Source organism: Acartia tonsa, chromosome 8, assembly GCF_053477335.1.
Source record: "Acartia tonsa isolate MP-2025a chromosome 8, ASM5347733v1, whole genome shotgun sequence".
In the NCBI taxonomy this organism is placed as follows: domain Eukaryota; kingdom Metazoa; phylum Arthropoda; class Copepoda; order Calanoida; family Acartiidae; genus Acartia; species Acartia tonsa.
This window is the reverse complement of record NC_137267.1, coordinates 46,507,818-46,527,263: the sequence shown is the minus strand read 5'-3', so window position 1 is coordinate 46,527,263 and position 19,446 is coordinate 46,507,818. Positions and strand designations below refer to the sequence as shown.

General features: G+C 39.3%; 2 protein-coding genes across 5 annotated transcripts in view; one reads left to right on the top strand and one right to left on the bottom strand.

The window, feature by feature from the left end:
• Positions 1 to 19,446, bottom strand: part of LOC145327120 (juvenile hormone esterase-like) — a 100,228-nt gene that overhangs the window by 46,383 nt on the left and 34,399 nt on the right. For both annotated transcript variants that reach the window (XM_080170655.1, XM_080170656.1), the window contains exons 8-10: positions 19,339 to 19,379; positions 18,094 to 18,136; positions 13,487 to 13,557 (exon numbers count right to left, since the gene is read on the bottom strand). In XM_080170655.1, coding sequence (XP_080026781.1) covers positions 13,487 to 13,557; positions 18,094 to 18,136; positions 19,339 to 19,379 — 155 coding nt within the window. The remainder of the gene's footprint in view (positions 1 to 13,486; positions 13,558 to 18,093; positions 18,137 to 19,338; positions 19,380 to 19,446) is intronic.
• LOC145327103 (uncharacterized) lies at positions 1,147 to 4,218 on the top strand. 3 transcript variants are annotated; one of them, XM_080170630.1, is made up of 2 exons: positions 1,147 to 2,670; positions 2,720 to 4,218. In XM_080170630.1, the coding sequence occupies exon 2, from the start codon at positions 3,210 to 3,212 to the stop codon at positions 4,062 to 4,064; it is 855 nt and encodes a 284-aa protein (XP_080026756.1). In that variant the 5' UTR covers positions 1,147 to 2,670; positions 2,720 to 3,209; the 3' UTR covers positions 4,065 to 4,218. The 3 variants fall into 3 exon arrangements, with proteins under 3 accessions (XP_080026756.1, XP_080026755.1, XP_080026757.1); XM_080170629.1 differs by having other exon boundaries at positions 2,709 to 4,218; XM_080170631.1 differs by having other exon boundaries at positions 1,147 to 2,689.

Sequence of the window (19,446 nt, the reverse complement as noted above, 5' to 3'; positions counted from 1 at the left end):
ACCTTTATATCTCTGGGAAAATAGACTATGTTATGTTTCATTAATATTTGCGGATTTCTTTTTAATTGATTTTAACCTGAATAACTTTTAAAAAACAATTGACCTAAAATTTTACTCTTACTGTATAACAATTAACTATTTCGTTCTTATCCGTATTAACTGGTATTAGCTTGTTATAGCATTGCTTTGGTCAGAAATCTTTTTAATATTTGATAAAAATCGATATATTATTACTTAGATGTTAATAATAAAATGAAACTTGTAGCTGGCTAAAAAACCGCCCTCTTTACCCCGTCCCCCTACCCTTTCTACTGAATGAACGATCTGACAAATAAGTGATGTTCAATGTTCATGTTAGTGTGGTATGCGGCAGCTCTGGACCATGCAGAAACCAAGACATTATAGTGATGCTACGCACCTAGTTAAATCCTGTTATTCTACAATTATGAAGCCACCTGAAAAGATGTCAGATAACGGTACTGATTTTATCTCTCAGTTGTCCTGCAAATGGAGGGAGGGGTGTTACCCCTCCCTCTCCCATCTTAAGCACCGGAACCTTCCCCTTCAACCACCAAGTTATCAGCACCACCTCAACCCTGAGGATAAAGGATCTAAACCTGCCCCCACACAGACTGTTGTTGTCACAAGTAATCATCAAACCTTCCCTCTTTAGTACCCAGACCTACCACTCAACCCCTCTATGCTTATCTACCTATTGTGCTGCTCCATGGGCTATCCTGCCTGCCCCAGACAGGGATAGCCATCTACCTAACCATTGCAATTATCTATGTTTTACTGTATAATTTATCTTTAACCATCTTTATTCCTAATCCATATGTATTTATATTATGGTTAACTGTATTCTTAATCCCCCCCACCCTTTCCAGGGATGGGGAATCATGATTGCCCAAACTGACTATTGTATATGTATTATAATGCTTTTATGTTATGATCATTTATTCCTATCCATGTAGTTATTGTTTGTTGTATATAGCTTTAGTATCCTTTACACCTTCAATAAAGTGACAACTGAAATAGATGTTGATTCTTGTCTAGTGAATGCTAGAGAAGCGTAGCTTCTCTATAGTAAGGTGTCCACGTCTGTTCACACTGCCGTAGTCTTTATTCGAACTCTGGTATCTGCCATTTACCCTAGGCAGATACCACAACTTTGGTGACAGCTGTGTGAGATTACGGCGAACCACAAGTGTAGAGCAGACGCGCATCTGAGGCTAAGGTACTCCCAGCAGTGAATCTGGCAAAACTGACGCAAGCAACCTGAATTACCCACCCTGGACAGCAAAGTTTAACTCTGCATCCGGCAGTTGTGGAAGCGAGACAGCGAAATTTGATGAATAACCGCGAGCAGCGCTGATATCTAACGGAGAATTGAGCGCCAAAAGGGCTGAAACAGGCCTGCGGACCGGCTGAAACAAGCCAAATAAGTGTAAACGGCTGAAAATAGGCCAATTTTACTGCAAGAGATAGCAGGATCCGAACCAGTGGCGCTAGCAGGACGGGACATTCCCTGCCGCCATCAGCTGGATTTGGATAAGCGGCGCTAGCAGGACGGGACATTCCCTGCCGCCGATAGGCTGAAACACGCCACATAGCTGCAAGCGGCGCTAGCAGGACGGGACATTCCCTGCCGCCGATAGGCTGAAACATGCCACATAGCTGCAAGCTGCGAGCTAACATACGAGTGTAGTGCACCAGAACAGAGAAAAACTACGTCAACCCCGAGTATCCTGAGAGGCTACAACGCAGCCACCCATCTAGAAAACAGATATTATATCACATTTTCAGGGATTACCACCCTAGTGTGATGGCCAAACAATAGATTTATGAGCAAAGCTTGGCAAACAAATTGTTGTGTTGTGATAAATCTAAGAATAGAACAGGCTTGGATTATTGTGTATTGTGATAACAGCTAAAAATAGAACAGAGTTGGTAAACAAATCTGTTATGCAATTGTGATAAGGACAGAAATAGAAGCTAGATGTAACATAATAAAGACCCTGATATACAATCAAAACAATCTCAAGCCCACAGCACAACAACAACAATACACCCCTTATTCCAAGGGAAGGGGAGGGGCCCCTCTCCATTGAAGGCAAATACAATCAGGGTGATATAATAGATAAACCTAGGATTAAGAAGAAAAGGCCCTATTACACCAGCACACAGTTACCCCCCTCCCTCACAGGGGGAACGGACGGAGTTACCCCCGTCCCCTCACGCGCTTCCCCCTTCCTACCCACACTAGACTAAGTCCGTCTGTAGTGTGGGGCTAGCGATCGGACACACAGAGCGCCATTCACGGATAGCGCAACAGAGTGCGGAAAATATCATAAATCCAACGGACGAAGCGGACCAATGAGAGAGCGAGTTGAGGGGTGAGAGCGCGTTTTCCCCGTGTGCGCGGATTTGACGGCGCGGACGCGCGTTACAAGGACAGGAGATTCCACGCACACACACACACACACACACACACCCACACAGGAGAGGGGCCATTCTATAGCATACATCAGAGATATTTTTTTAGGAGAAAAACTTGCAAGCTCCTCCCTCCCTGTCTACAGTGTGATAAGGAAAACTAAACCAGTTCCTTAAACCCGCTCAGACCCTCAACATCTTCCTAGCCTGCCAACCCTACTTCAAAGCTGAATGGTTAGTGAAACAAATATATGTATATATAAATACCCAAGTGATAAATAAGGTTGTTTTTTTGTATCATGGGTACAAGTAAGTGAATACTAACCTCACCAAACAACACTGGAAACTGATATGATAACTGAACGAAAGTACGCCCACCCTGTGGACATAGCCTGACTTGCTGCCCCACACTGGGCAGTGGTGGTGTGTACCTGGACCATCGACCTTCATAGTTGTGAACTATATACAGAGGAAGCGTGATTTTTTGAAGCAAGGAGGAAAAGCTATCTAGCTCTGGGGATATTCCTATACACGTATATATATATATATGGGCGTGTAGCCATGTATATATATAGATAACCTACCTATCCATATATCCACTAGCGGATACGCTCCTAGAGACATCTGTGATACCTAACATATTCCCTGTTACCTTTAAGCTAAGATCCGCTGGTTGCCACAGAAATCAAGAGCTATACTGGAAAGGAGAACAACTCAGGCTCAACAGTTAAACAAGACGCTGGCACCAACAGACCAACCCCCTACTACTTATCATGGGGGCGCGCCAGCCACAGAAACTCTTGAGCCAGGAGGACCGAGCCTACGGCTACGTGGACTACCACCCTAATTACACAGCTATAGTATTTATACTAGGGGTGAGCCGGCTCGAACCTCCTTGCGGTGCGGCTACTCTACTCTGCTCCTATATCTACAAGATACTGCTTCTGTTATTACTTTGGCCTACTGTGTCGAGTACAGTGAACATCAAACACATGCCAGGTCACAGACCCCTGGTCCCTGAGATGCCCTTGTCTGGAAGGGTGACTGAATGTCCGCTGCACAGCTCCTGTTCAGTTGGTGCTCAACGTACGAGAAATAGCAATACTGGACTGGGGGTTGCTGAACCTGTAGGTGTCCTCCTGGGGGTGTTGAACGATGCAACTGAGCCTAATGAGAAGGTGACAAGCTTCAGAGACTTAGTGGCCAGCCCCAAGATGGACACTACTACCAGAACTGAGATTTCAAAGGGGCCCAGCCCTAGGGCCAGTACCACCTGTTTCTGGGGTGGAAAGGTCCTCCCTGGCACTGGCCTCACCAATCTGGAGGATGGGGAGCTGTCCCAGGGGAATAGGCTCTTCACCCAGATGCCCGACGCGTACCTGGGGGTGGGGGAGCCGCCACCCAAGCCTCCCTGGGAGCCCCCAGGCATGGAACGACTGGGGACCGGCCTAAGGATGGGGACTGGTGACCTGCTGCAGTGGAAGACTTTACCCAGCACGGAGAGAGCAGGGTTGACCAGCAGCAGTGAGGCTGTCCCCCCACATTCCAAGACCAGATGCCGCTACTCTGTTGAACCACTGCACATGTCCCAGCCAAGTTCCCCCATGCTGCTGAAGAGCTCCAACTAGGAAAGTCAATAAGAAGGCCACCCCTTGCCAAAACCAGAACCACCGCAGGGGCTCCCCACCAGCCGCTGACGGAGCCTGGCAGGGACGCAATACTAGCTGGCAACTCTGGCCCAACTCAGGTGGCTACCAACAGTCTGCTGACAGTCCGGAATACAGTTCAGGCTACCATCAGTATGGCATCTTCTGGGCCTTGCTGGTCCACCTGTGGGTACCTGTCCACACACTGGCCACAGGTACCCCCCAGAGATCATAGCCCCCTTTCCGACTGGCACCATCAACAGCCTTTGCTACCAACCACCTGGCATACCCAGAGGCAGGATCCCTCATGTGGAGAAGCACCTGCAGAAGCTAAGGCCGAGGCTGGCCTCGCCACCCAGGGGAGGAGAGCCGCTGTTGGATGGAAGGAACCTGTGTGTATGGGGAGGAGGCTGAATGTAACCAAGGAGCCACCACAAGCAGCCCAGCACCGCCTGACCCCTAGTAGGGGAGACCCTGTTTGTCAGCTGGTGCCCCAACTGGAGGAGGAGAGACCTGGCAGGTTGATACACCCTGGGGAAGCCGGCCTGATGGGACCCAGCTGGACGAAGGGGCGCTGCCGCTTCAACGGCCACACAGCCGCCAAGTGTAGAACCGGTTGGGACCGGGCAACGAAGAAACACCAGGCCGCCCAACAACCTGCATGCAACCAGTCTGCCACCCAGGTCCACCTGGAGGGAGATGCCCAGCCGTCACCCCAACTAGCTGCCGCCGCTGGGGCCGCGGCTACCCAGGAGTCTGTGTCTCAGATTGGGACCATGGTGGCCAGGATCAACGTGCTGGGAGGAGCGGCTGAACCCAACCGGGTTGGCCTGGACCTCAGCCGCAACCACAGGGGACCGGTGTCCGTAACCCCTGTCACCCCCAGCAAGAGCCGAGGGGCGCTACCCAGCGCCACCGGGACGGTGTACGGGGAGGCCCTGGCGGCCGCCGAGTGGGAGAGGCAAGAGGCGCTAGCCAGCGAGTCTGAGTCGATGTATGGGACGCCAACCGGCGTCGCCACCTGGAAGGAACGAGAGGTGCTTCCCTGCACCACCAAGCTGATGTCTGGGGCGACAACCGTCGCCGCCACCTGTGAAGACTGGGGGGTGCTATCCAGCGCCCCACGCTGGTGCCTGGGGCGACAACCGTCGCCGCCACCGAGAGACCTGGACCCCTGTGAAGACTGGGGGGTGCTATCCAGCGCCCCCACACTGGTGCCTGGGGCGACAACCGTCGCCGCCACCGAGATACCTGGACCCCGGAATGAGCCCGCAGCCCCAGAGGAAGGGGTGACACCCGTCACCCCCAGCCAGCCAGAGCCCCCAGCCAGCAGGGAGAGTCCAGCTGTCCCTCACCACCAACTGCATCCAGCTGTCTACCTCCCTCAACCAAGCCAGGGTAATTGTATTGCACTGGTGTACCAGGAAGTTTGGGCTGGGCCAAACTTGCCTGCGCCCCCTGCATCTGCCCCAGGAGCCAGGGTATCAGCCATTACCAGCCAAACTGAAGAAGCTTTGACCGCTGCCTGGGGAGTAACACAACTAGATGCGCCAAGTGCCGAGCCTAACCATAGAAGTAGAGGATCCCCAACAATTATGTCTACCCAAGATGGAGACAATGTGCCTGGACCCCTTCAGGCTAGGGGAGGAAATCCGGAGCCTTGTGCCTCCAGTCCACTAGCAGCAGTGTCCGTGGATGGGCCTGTCTCCCAGCCAACTAGAGCGAAGCCACCCTTGCAGATCCAAGACAGCCTCCGGCATAAAGGGTGGACTGTTACCTTTCCCTACCCCGCAGGTCGGATTGCCATGCACCACCCTGCCAATGTCCAGAATGAGCCTGAAGGAGGCAACGCTCCTACAGTATGCCAACCACCACCTGCCCGCGTTGACAGAGACCCTGGAAGCCGAATGAACCTGACCAGCCCCGAGGGCGAAGAAACTGCGCCTGCATCCAGTAGCCAGCCTGCCAGCAGCAAGGTGACCAACACGATGGAGACCACCAGCCCAGTGGAGAAACCTGCAGAGGTGTACACCAGGCGGCTGTTGGTCCAAGCCCCCTCATGTGCTGTGCCACCCCTGGAGGTTGCCAGGGTGGCCTCAGAGGTAAACATCCAACGGCCAGAAGATCCAACAGGACCAGCTACTCCAGCAGATATAGCCGATTCCGTTAGACCTGGGGAGGGCTGGAGTCCACCACCGTCCAGCAACTGGTATCCTGGCGGACCCATTCCACAAGGACAACAAACTGAAGGCCGCAACCACTGTCGGAAGTCTGGCGGTGCAGGCAACCCCTCCAGCCTTCCGAGGGGAGAGTTGTGGTATGCGGCAGCTCTGGACCATGCAGAAACCAAGACATTATAGTGATGCTACGCACCTAGTTAAATCCTGTTATTCTACAATTATGAAGCCACCTGAAAAGATGTCAGATAACGGTACTGATTTTATCTCTCAGTTGTCCTGCAAATGGAGGGAGGGGTGTTACCCCTCCCTCTCCCATCTTAAGCACCGGAACCTTCCCCTTCAACCACCAAGTTATCAGCACCACCTCAACCCTGAGGATAAAGGATCTAAACCTGCCCCCACACAGACTGTTGTTGTCACAAGTAATCATCAAACCTTCCCTCTTTAGTACCCAGACCTACCACTCAACCCCTCTATGCTTATCTACCTATTGTGCTGCTCCATGGGCTATCCTGCCTGCCCCAGACAGGGATAGCCATCTACCTAACCATTGCAATTATCTATGTTTTACTGTATAATTTATCTTTAACCATCTTTATTCCTAATCCATATGTATTTATATTATGGTTAACTGTATTCTTAATCCCCCCCACCCTTTCCAGGGATGGGGAATCATGATTGCCCAAACTGACTATTGTATATGTATTATAATGCTTTTATGTTATGATCATTTATTCCTATCCATGTAGTTATTGTTTGTTGTATATAGCTTTAGTATCCTTTACACCTTCAATAAAGTGACAACTGAAATAGATGTTGATTCTTGTCTAGTGAATGCTAGAGAAGCGTAGCTTCTCTATAGTAAGGTGTCCACGTCTGTTCACACTGCCGTAGTCTTTATTCGAACTCTGGTATCTGCCATTTACCCTAGGCAGATACCACATTAGCAACCTAATTTTACGACAATTTTTCCCCTGTCATAACATCCACGTATATTCTATATCTATTTTTTTACAATGAATAATAATCACATTAGAAATATAAAAGAAAATATCCCGAAGGATCTCGCTAACCGCTGAACCTATATTGTTCTCCTTTACAGTGAAGCTTCTTATAGGTCCCGGGAAGGTTTTATTTTTGAGGAGGGTGTCTTTAACCCCCTCCACTCCAAAAAAATATTTTTTAACTCTTTTGAAACTCAAATTTAAAATGGGATGAGGTCGGCTTTTCCTCCTCTCCTACCTTAAGTGCCCCTAGAGGCTTCTAGGGGGCGTAGCCGCTAGTGAATAATAAAACAATATTTCATTTTTTCACATTAGAAATATAAAAGAAAATAATAGAAAAATCCAAAGAAAAAAATTTAAAAAGTAAATTGTCTGAACTTATAAATAAATAAGCGATTATAAACTTGACATAGGTGAATTGAATGATTCCATTAGTACTAGGCTTGGGCCGGATATCCAGTTTGACCGGCCGGATACCGGATATTGAAACTAATAACACAAAAATAACAACTTTTTAAATTTTAAATGGCTGTAATTTTCTTATTTTTGAAGATAATTTTTGTTTTTAGAAAATGTTTATTTATTTGAAAATTTTATATTAGAAATCTCAATACATCATTTTTGGCGGCGGCAGCCGTTCTTGGCAGCTGCCAGCTGCAGCAGCCGGTATTTGGTAATTTGCCTGATATCAGGCGTTATCCGGATATCCGGTCAAACCCTAATTCATAAAGTGTTTTTTATATACATTTGACCTTACTGAAGCTTTTAATGGACATTTTAAACTGATGCTCACCTTTTTTCATTTTAATAAAAGCAAAGCTTTTCTACATTTAAAATCTTCCTGTCCGTCCTTAACGGATAGCTCTTATTGTTGAATTAGCCTTGTTTGAAGTGTACTATCAAATTCAAACTTTGCAAGCAAATTTAGAAAGCATAACTCCTCTATAATAAATATATGGAATGTCTGTATGTCCATTTTAAATATGCTGATTTTTGGCTTTTATAAAAAATAAAAGACAAAGAATGTCCCTCAAAAAAATTCTGACGTCATAAAAATGAGGGATTAGGAGAGGAGAAGTGGGAAACAAAACCTATAAAAAAGAGATGGATAATACCGCATTTTTATGACATCACATACTGCTTTTTGACAGACTCTCTTCATCTTCAAATAAAATTTCATTTTATATAATTATCCTCTTTACACTTTATTTTTGATTTCGTGATTTCTATGATTTATTGCATATTTATCAACTGCACATCGTCTATATAATTCATTTTGTCTGTTTGTCAATCCACTAATCGTGTTGTGCTGCGCTTCTTATGAGTTGTTGTCATCCTTGTTCACTTTCTACGTTGAATAAAATACCAAAATGCAGGGACCTAAAGGGATAGGACAATAGCCAATGAATTAACAAAAATCCCCAATGATCCAATACAAAATTACCCCTTCTGTATATTACAATTAGTGGTTGAAACGTTTGGACACCTAACTTAATTGACCAACTAATCAAAATTCAATAAAGTCCCTAAAGTTGTCAAGCAAACGAATGAAAAAACGTTATTATAAAACTTTAGGGACCAGTATAATAAAAAGCCAAATGTTTCCTCCCTCACAATTGAACTAAGTCGTTCTTGTTCACTTTCTACGTTGAATAAAGTACTAAAATGCAACATTTAGATTCTTTGAAAATGTGTATATACGTTGTATATTTGTATAGAATAAGCATAAAAAGATTTAGCTATCTAAGATTAGAATTTGAATAAATACATACATACAATACAGGGAACTAAAGGGATAAGACAATGGCCGATAAATTGATATCCCCATTGATAATACGCAAAATTACCTCTTCTTTAACTTACAATTAGTGGTTAAAACGTTTGGACACAACTCGATAAATCAACCAATCAAAATTTTTAAAAAAGTCCCTACAGTTGTTGAGTCAACGAATAAGAAAACTTTATAATAAAACTTTAGGGACTAGTGTAATAAACAGCCCAATGTCCACTCCCTCCCTGCATACAATATGTATCAAACTTTCATACATTCAACACGGTGACAGGTACACAGTAGGCGGAGTATGTATGCCAGTATTAAAAAGTAGGGTTGGGCCGGATATCCGGTTTAATCGGTTATCCGGTTATTTTTCAATATCCGGCTGGATACCGGATATTAAGACTATCCAGTTACAGAATATCCGGCTGTTTTTTGACGCCGGATATCCAGTTATCCGGCCGGATATCCGGTAATTTGCCGGATATCGAGCGTTGGCCAGATATCCGGCCGGAACCGGATATCCGGCATTAGAAATCAGCCGGACATCCGGTATCCGGTATCCAGCCAAAAAAGTATCCGGCCCAACCCTATTAAAAAGTATGATGTACAACAACAACTAAACATAACAATTTTTTCAAAAATTAACTTTTATTTTGAAAATCTCGGCAATACCCCTTAACCCTTAACAGTCGGGCCCCTTGCCGCACCTTAATCAGTCGGGGGGGGGGGCGTTCAATGCCCCCCTCATTATCTCAGTTCCTATTAGAGCTAGAGGGCTAAAATTTTTTGTGCAAGTCCCCTGTGTTATGGTGAATTTCCGACCTTAAGTAAGTCAAGGTCAATTTCCGCTTCCTTCACCCTTTATTTAACAACCTTTGTTTTTAGGTCCTTTTTTACTTAAAAATTTCAAACGGCTGTAATTTTTTTATTTTTAAAGCTAGAAGCAAATTTTTTTTGCAGAAAATGTTTATTTTATTTAAATTTTATATTTGAAATATCAAAACATAAGTTTCAGCAGCCGCAGCTGTACTTGGCAGCTGCCAGCCGCCGCAGTCGGCGGTCGGCGGGAAAACGGCGGCGGATCTTTATGAAATTTTAATACATTATGTAGACATGTAAGAAAAGCTTAAGTTTAAAATTTGAAGTCTCTAAGTCAAAAATTGCGGCCACAGGAGCATTTTAAAGATTTCTGGAGACCTGGAGGATCAGGACCTGCAGGATCATACCTGGAACCTGAAATTGACTTGAACACCTGTATTTAATATGAGGATGTACTACTAGAGGATATTTTAGTATTTTGGTAAGATAAAATGCTTTGTTTAAATCAAAAACAAATTTTTGTTCTTTACCTGGATGACCCTGCCAGGTTTGCTGGCATCCTGTGCCCGCCAGGATGGAGATATTCAAAAAATTCCAACTCTCAGTTATGTGTCATACCCATACTTAAAAAGTCAAGCAGTTTGGGCTCTTTATCTTTCACACACAGAAAATGAGATAGAAAAAACCGGATAGGGGGGGGGCGTTCAACGCCCCCCCCCCCCCCCCCCCCGACCGTTAAGGGTTAAAGTATTACCTAGTTGAGCAAAAAAAAACCTTCTTATTTTGAAATAAAAAAACTGAAAATAAAGGTTGTGATGGGGCAGTTTTTGGTGTTTTTTTATTTCTTAAGTTCAGAAGACAAGGTACTACTGCATGTATAGATCTCCAAGGGGACAGTGCTTCCGAGGATTTTAAGTCTACCGCATCGCCATATATAAATTTTATTTTAACAAGGATGACAACATTCATAAAAGCGAAGCTCTGAAACGGTAGGACAAACGGATATTAACAATTGTATAGTGACATAATGAATAATCAGAATATAAAAAAAGTAAGAGTCAAAGCAAAATTGTGAGTAAATTTGTCAAAAAACTTCTTGATACAGGATAATGTTTACGGACATACTAACATTTTTAAGACTTGATTATACAGTTGCTTTGCTTATAATGTTGTACTTTGTTGCCCCAGGAATCAATATACCAAAAATCTGAACAATAGGATAATTAGATCACTTAAAAATTTGTTGTTAAAAAGTAAAAAATCAACATGTTTAAAATGGACGTACGGATATTCTGGTAATGATTATAGAGTTGCTACGCTTTCTAAATCGTACCACAGAAATCACCATGCAAAGTTTAAAATTAATAGGACAATTCTAACATGCCTAAATTAACGAAAAAAGCTATCTGTCTTGGACGAACGTACGGACGGACCGACCCTTATTTTAGAAAAGCTTCGCTTTTGAATTAAGGGGATAGGTTTATTGCTCGCTAGAAACCTCAAGGAAAGCACAAAATTATTTTTTTTGTACATTTTGAAAGTATTTGTAAAAACGGAGGAAAAAATTCTTTATTTAGAATATGGATTGTATAAAATCAGACTATGAATTATCCTGTCATCCTTCTATCCTTACAAACATATTTTCAAGGCGTGTAGGTACTATATAGCCATCATATCATTATATATTCCTTTGGACACTAGTAGCGGATCTAGGATGAGTTGACCCCAACTTGTAATTGTAGTTTTGAAAAAGAAAAAATTTAACACCTTTGATCGAAGGAAAGTCCATTAAGTCATACACTAGCCCTGCCTTGCGGCACTTTAAGATATTAGCGATTTATCTTGGGAGGGTGGTGGTACCCTCCCCAAAAATAGTTTTAAACCTTCCCAGGACCTATGTGAAGCTAAATTGTAAAGGAAAACCATATAGGTTCAGTGGTTGTTACTTTATTATAAGGATATATTCTCCGGTGCAAAGCCTTTAGTTTTTATAAATCAAGTGCATTTTCACATCAGACACAACTTAACTTTATAATCAGTAATAATGTTGCTTCATACATATAATAGCGGCTTCGCCCTAAGCCTATTTGGGCTTTGCCCCAAGAGGTAATTTAAAAAAAGTGGTGGTGCAGCACTAATGCCTTCATTACATGCATCAGCAAAAAAAAGCGTGGAAGAGTGATTTTTTTGTTTTATGGGGGTTGAGGGGGTCCCCCTCCCCCTCAAGAAAATAGACTAAAACCACCAGAGGACCATCATATATATCCATGAAGAGTAGAATCCAATTGGTTCAGTGGTTACCGAGATCTTAAGGGACAGACGGACGGACGGACAGACAGACATCAATCTACTTTGTATTATAGTTCCATCAGCAATACAAAAATTATTGTTTATATATTAATTTCAGCTGAGCTACTTGTAAACCCTATTGTTCTTGTTTTATATCATTGAAAAGAAAAGAAAACAAGGATTCCAACTTCCAAAAGTACCGAAGCACAAAATATTACGAATAGACAAACAGACAAATTGAGTTATAGAGCAGATATTCATGATCATAAAAAAATATGTAAAAAATCACAAAACCTTTATGCATAAAATATGTATTAGTCTTCTGTAGCATGACAAACAGATTGACAGACCAAGTAAATTACATTCTGGATTCTCATTGGTATGGGGAATCTTCACCAAAAAAAATTCAGCCGCCTATCTTTAGTAGAAGATGAGAAATTTACGTGTTCCTCTAATCGTTTAATACAGACGGACGACGAATACACATATCGACCTATAGAGTAGCTTTGCTACTAACACTACAATTTTTCAACCTAAATTGAATAAGAAAAAAGAAGTAGGACACAAAAGCTTTTCATGTACATAATCATATTAGCAAATATTCTCAGGAAGGGAGGGGACATTAGGTTGTTTATTACACTAGTCCCCAACGTCTTAAAATAACGTTTTCTTAGTGGTTGGCTTATTAAACTTGGGGACTATTATCGAATTTTGATTGGTTCGTTAATTTAGTTCAGTGTCCAAACGTTTCAACCACTAATTGTACTCTACTTAAGGGACAATTTTAGTATTATCATTGGGTATGTACATTAATTTAACGGCTATTGTCTTATCCTTTAAGATCCCTGAAATATTGTATACAATAAAATTACTTTTCATCTTACTAGAATATGTCTACTTCTTTTAGAAGCATAGCTGCTTTATAATTGTACCTCAGAGTGACTTGTTTGTTTGTTTATTACTTTAGGACAGTCAAGAAGATGATTAAAGTCCCTCATCGCATTATGACGTCATACAATAGAATAGCCAATGAGAGGCTAGAATACACTGTAATTGACCAATGGTAAAAAATATGCTGGCTTTTTATTGGTTATTTTATCGTATGACGTCATAATTTGATGAGGGACTTTAGGTCAGGTAAGGTTATGTTTTTGTAGGTACTAGTAAGCCCAGCAGGGTTAGAGTATTAACTACCCCCCCCCCCCCACACCCGATTTTTAAAACATCTGTCCCTAATTAAAGGGGGGTGTTAGGGGATTAATATGTACATAAATTTATAGACCATTATCTTTATAGATCCCTGGGAAGCAACTGAAATCTTTTTCAAATCATTACCTGCGGATTCTCCGAAAATTGTGATGTTGTTGCTATCTCCACCAAACCTCTCAATATTATCCTTTATCCATCTGAAATTATAATGGATATATTATTACATGGATACTATCTCCACCAAACCTCTCAATATTATCCTTTATCCATCTGAAATTATAATGGATAGATGCTGTGAGTATTGGTTTAAAAAATATGACGTAACAAAAAAAATTAGCCAATGAGAGGCCGTTATTGACCAATGGCGGCATGCGTAGTGGACTCTCATTGGCTAATTTTTTTTGTTACGTCATATTTTTTAAACCAATACTCACAGCATCTAATGGATATATTATTACATGGATACTATCTCCACCAAACCTCTCAATATTATCCTTTATCCATCTGAAATTATAATGGATATATTATTACATGGATACTATCTCCACCAAACCTCTCAACACTAGTAAAATGTAGGTTTTTTAGCCAAAAAGATGAATACTCTGAATATTCGACCTGTTATCATTTATTTATACCTAAATAGAGAGCCCCACGTCTTTATTTAAATCATAAGTGCATAGCCTAATTTTTTTCATATTTTTATATTTGATACCTTATAAAACCCTCTATTTTCCAAAAATCTAACATCATTTCAACAAGTTTTATTCATTTATTTTATATGAAGTTCTTTTAAATCCACAATAATATTTGTTTCTTGTATAGAAATACATTTAATTAACTAAGATGGCATTCAAGATTTAAAATAAATTTCAAAGTATATAAAGATTTCAAAAATTATTTTTATAGCAATTCAGATTCTCATACTGGAATAGGTCACTAGGACAAACTAACATTTACATATGACACATTAAATGCAAATATTTTAAATGTCAAAACAAAATTGGAGTAAACTTGTTGAAAAACTGAGTACGGACATTCTGGTAACGATTATACAGTTGCTACGTTTTCTAAATAAATACTTAACTACTAAAGGAATCGCCATGCAAAGTTTGAAATCAATAAGACAATTCTAACATGCCTAAGTTAACAGGGAAAAAACTATATGGACGAGCGAACAGACCGACACTATTTTTAAAACAGTTTTGCTTTTGATAGACACATCACTTTGAATTTATAATTCATAAATACAAATATGTTTTATACATATGTTTTACAAGTATTACAAAGACCTGTTGGTTTCTTCATTTGCACCAGATTTACAAGAACAAACAACGTTTCATTTTTCTCTTAATCTTGGCAATTCTTGCCTTTTCTTTCAATACACAAGCAACACAAATTATATTGGATCTTTTAAATGATCTATTGCAAAATGTAACATGTTTGTTATTATGAAAAAAATAAAACTAAGATTGAATTTTATTACTAATAAGCTTCCCGGATTTTTCATATTTTGACTTGCGGATTTTTTTTATGAATTTGTTAGGTTAAAAACACATTTTTACAGCTTTTTTTTAAAGAAAAAATATACTCAAGTTCAAATGCAATTTATTCTTTAGGCTATGCACTTATGATTTAAATAAAGACGTGGGGCTCTCTATTTAGGTATAAATAAATGATATCAGTTCGAATTTTCAGAGTATTCCTCTTTGTGGCTAAAAAACCTACATTTTACTAGTGTCAATATTATCCTTTATCCATCTGAAATTATAATAGATATATTATTACTTGGATGTTGCACCAGATTTTCATGTACTCTAATAAAGCGATTATCGCAGCTGGTTTAAACTAACGTTACCCCCTATACACTCCTCTCCTACTGGAGGAACGTACGGACCAATAAATGAGGACCATTGTAGCAACAAAAAATTACCATAAAGTGTCCCCTGTCTTTATAATCACGTATTCTATATCCATTGAAATTATACTGATTTTTATTATAGCTACACTATTAGTATTAAAATAAATTATATTATTTAGTAGCTTTATAAAATGTCTAAAAATCAGCCACGTTATAATGATGTAGATGATGAGATGTAGAAGAAGGAAAGAAAACCCCTAAAAAAGATATGGATAATCCTTCATTTTTATGACGTCAATAGATGTTTTTTGAGACACTTTGTAAAGTTACTATTATTCATGAAATATTTTACCTAAAAATAAAATGAATAGGTATAAAAATGCAAGGAGGGAGGGTGGCATTGGGTTGTTTATTACACTAGTTCCCAAAGTTTATTAATAAGATTTTCTTATTCGTTGGCTGAAAACTTTGGAGATTTTTATAGAAAATTTTATTTGTTGGATCAATAATTTGAGTGTTCAAATAATTCAACCTCTAATTATAATCTACAGAAGAGGTAATTTTGTGTAACATCATTGGAGATGTACAGCAATTTATCAGCAATTGTCTTATCCCTTTAGATTCCTGATAAAAATGGCTTATCAATTTGCTATTTATTTTTGCAATGATTGCACTTTTATTTGTTATTATAGAGAAGTAATTTTATTTTCTTATTTTCCACCCCAACAAATTTTGATAGTTTCCTTTGGATATAAATCTTCTTTTAAAACAAAACCCATCTTTGAACTCTTTTGCAGAATGGCTTCAAAACTGATTAATATCCGCTGGATTAGAACCGGTTCTCAGCGATAATGAAAAGGTCATGTTTAGCTTAGCAAGAGACAGTTTTCTACGAATATTAAATAAAAAACATAAGATTTATACCAGTTTTATCGGCCAGAGTCTTCGTACCCTCGGGGCGGACAAAACAAGTGTTAATAAAGTAATTTTTCATTTTAAAATCCGCGGAAAACTTTTCTTAATCGATGCTAATAACTTAATAACTATTTTCTTTTTTTGTTTGGTACTACTAATAAATCACTAAAATTTTACATCTCTTTTAATTTAAAACAAAGAATTTTTTAAAAGTTTCTACATTTACAAAAATAAAGATCTTTTCTTGTAAGAAAAAGTTGACCTAAAATGATATTTTCTAAAATATTTTTATTGTTTTCTCAAATAAAATAACATCATTCACAAACAATCAATTTTTTATGAATCATATTTTCTTTTGTACTTTGTTTATGTTTTATATTATTTAACCTTGTCTGACCGTCCGTCCGTCTTTTTAGGCAAGTCTGTCTTGGTTTTGACCAATTTTCTTAGGGGCTGAAAAAAAACCTCTCTCCCCACAAAAAAAGGGTGTAAGGAAATTAATTTGCATGTATGTCCAAGGGGTGAAAAAAGGGAAAGGCAAACATTCATAATTTAAATTTTAACAAGGATGACAACATCCATAAAGGCGAAACACTGAAAAGGTAGGACATTCGGACATTAACACTTGTATAGTGTTAGAACTGAATTATCAGAATATAAATGTATACGAGTCGAAGCATATTGTAAGTAAATTTGTTGAAAAACTGCTTAATACAGGATACTGTTTATGGTCATAATTACATTTTTAGGACTTGATTATAGAGTTGCTTCGCTTCTAATATTTTACTTTGTTGTCCCAGGAATCAGTATACCAAAAACAGATCAAATAAAAATTAAAAAAGTAAAAAAAAATCAACATGTTAAAAATGGACGTACGGGCATTCTGGTAATAATTATAGTGTTGCTACGCTTTCTAAATCGTGCCTAACTTCTACAGGAATCACCATGCAAAGTTTGAAATCGATTCAATTCTAACATGCCTAAATTAACGAAAAGGCTATCCGTTCCGGACGGACCGACCCTAATTATAGAAAAGCTTCGCTTTAAACGAGGTTATTGACACCCCTCTAACGCACGCCACTGAACCATCCCATAATAAGGCAACAGGATGTTTGTCTGTCTGAACCGAAGGATCTAGCTAACGGCTGAACCGATAAAGTCCTGGGAATAATTATAACCCATTAAGCGGCCGAGAAAATAATTTTTGTAAACAGCTAATCTTAACATAAAGAACGTGTCCTAACTTTTGTGATTTTTAAAAAATAGCTAGTCAGTGCTTTTAGTAAGTAGTAGATGTAAAATAATCAATAGAATTTAGATATGCAATCAGTTTTTTGTAGACCACTTATTTTTTAAATTAATTTAAGTTTTTTTAAATCAAGTTGGTATTAAGGTACTAAAAAGCAACAAAAATAGTAAGATCTTTAATTTGACACCTTACTTTTTAAATTCTGTTGAGTAAGTATAGAAAAAAATTGTTTTGTTGAACTCCGGTAAATCAAAACTTTGAACTTTGAGAGCTTCTCACGAATGGGTTAAAACAAAAAAGTTAGTACACGTTCTTTTTAAAAAAAAACTTTTACGTTCCACTAGATGCCTCTAGGGACGTAGCCATTAGTTTCTTTATAATAGAATAAATCAAAATTGAAGTCAAGAAAAAAGCAAGATTAATTTCTTATGACATTATGATCAATAGGAGCAACCAGCAAAGTTAATCAGTTCTTGCAATCGGACAAACGCTTGTATTCGCTTGAAAGCTTTGTTAAAAATATAAATAAAATAAGTTTAAAAAGTAAACATATGCTAAAAATATATTTTTTCTAAACTTTCAACTCTAACATATCTAGTTTAATATGTATATTATTACTTGGAACTGACCAATAAGTGATGTCCATGTTAGCTATAAAAATCGACGAAATATATTATCCACGAATATTTCTATTGTAGAACAAAAGCTTACCTCAGAGCTAGGACTTGATCTCGCATCCCCTGGTTGCCACACACTAAAATAATGACATTAAAAATGTAATTCAGAAGGTAATTTTCCACAAAGTTTGTATCAAGCACTGAACCCTTTCTTTAAAATAAAATGAAAGTAAGGGGCATGAAAGCTTTTAACACTGCAGAAATCCCCTTACCCAATATAACCTAATCTAACCTTACCTAACTAATAAACGAAGTACTAAATATATCTAATGGCTGGTTTGTTTAACAAATCGATATATATTATTATTTGGATATTAATCCAGATTTTTATGTATTCTGAAAAAAGTGATGCTAGCAGTTGGTTAAAATGATATACCCGAATGCACCACCTTCATCCCATCGCCTTTCCTCCTACTGTATGAGCGAACTGATCAATAAATGAGGTTCATATTAGCAAGCTAATTTGACGACAAATTTTTCCCTGTCAATATATCCACGTACATCCTATATCCATTGCTAAACAAGATGCAATTCTATTCTGTTTTGGTGGAATTCTATGTTTATCTTTTAAAAGAATAATATTAGTGTTTAACATTTAAGAACTTCAAGTTAAAACAATAATATTTTACTATAAACTTAAATGACTTTGCTTTCATGCCAGAAGTACTTAACCACCAAGCAGAGATTCTCAAAAAATGGATATTCCTACCAGAAAAGTCATACCTCCTCCAAAAAAAAGTTTATCGCAAACATTTTTAATTTATTCCCGTATATTCTAAAAGTTTTATTCTGATAATTTTTTGTAGCAAAGCTACTCTATAGTTCACTCTATCTGTCTGTCAGTCAGTCGAGTCAAGTAAACAATCTATTTGGTCCGTTGAAATGTTTTTCTGGACAGGTTTTGAGATTTATATTTTTCCAAAATCACATATTCTCTCTCTTTTTTTTAATCGCTACTAAACATCTTCTAAATAAATTTCTTTTGTCGTTTGTCCATCCACTATTTTCAAAATACTTGTTGTCATCATTGCTTAAATAGAATACCTAACCTAAATAGCTTAAATCATATTTGCTAATTCAAGCAAATTAATTCCATTTGCAATAAAAGAAAATTTGCATATTTTATTGGCAAAATGTTGGGGTAAAACTTATTTTGTTCTGTAAGTGAAAGGGAATTGGGTATAAAGGGGAGGGGGCAAAAGGAAGTGGGTCGTGGAGAAAAGGTTCTTTTAGAATTGTTTGTCAGAATCCTGGTCCCTTATCCCTGGCTAATTCCTACCTTTCTCTCCATCCAGGTAAAGGAAACCCAAAACAGCCAACCTGAAAAAGAAAATTAATTAATTTCAAGATTAAAGTAAAAGAATAGATTGAACAGGGGTTAAATACC

Coding starts and splice junctions, on each gene's coding strand:
- LOC145327103 (XM_080170630.1), top strand. CDS start 3,210: ATGGGGGCGCGCCAGCCACAGAAACTCTTGAGCCAGGAGGACCGAGCC.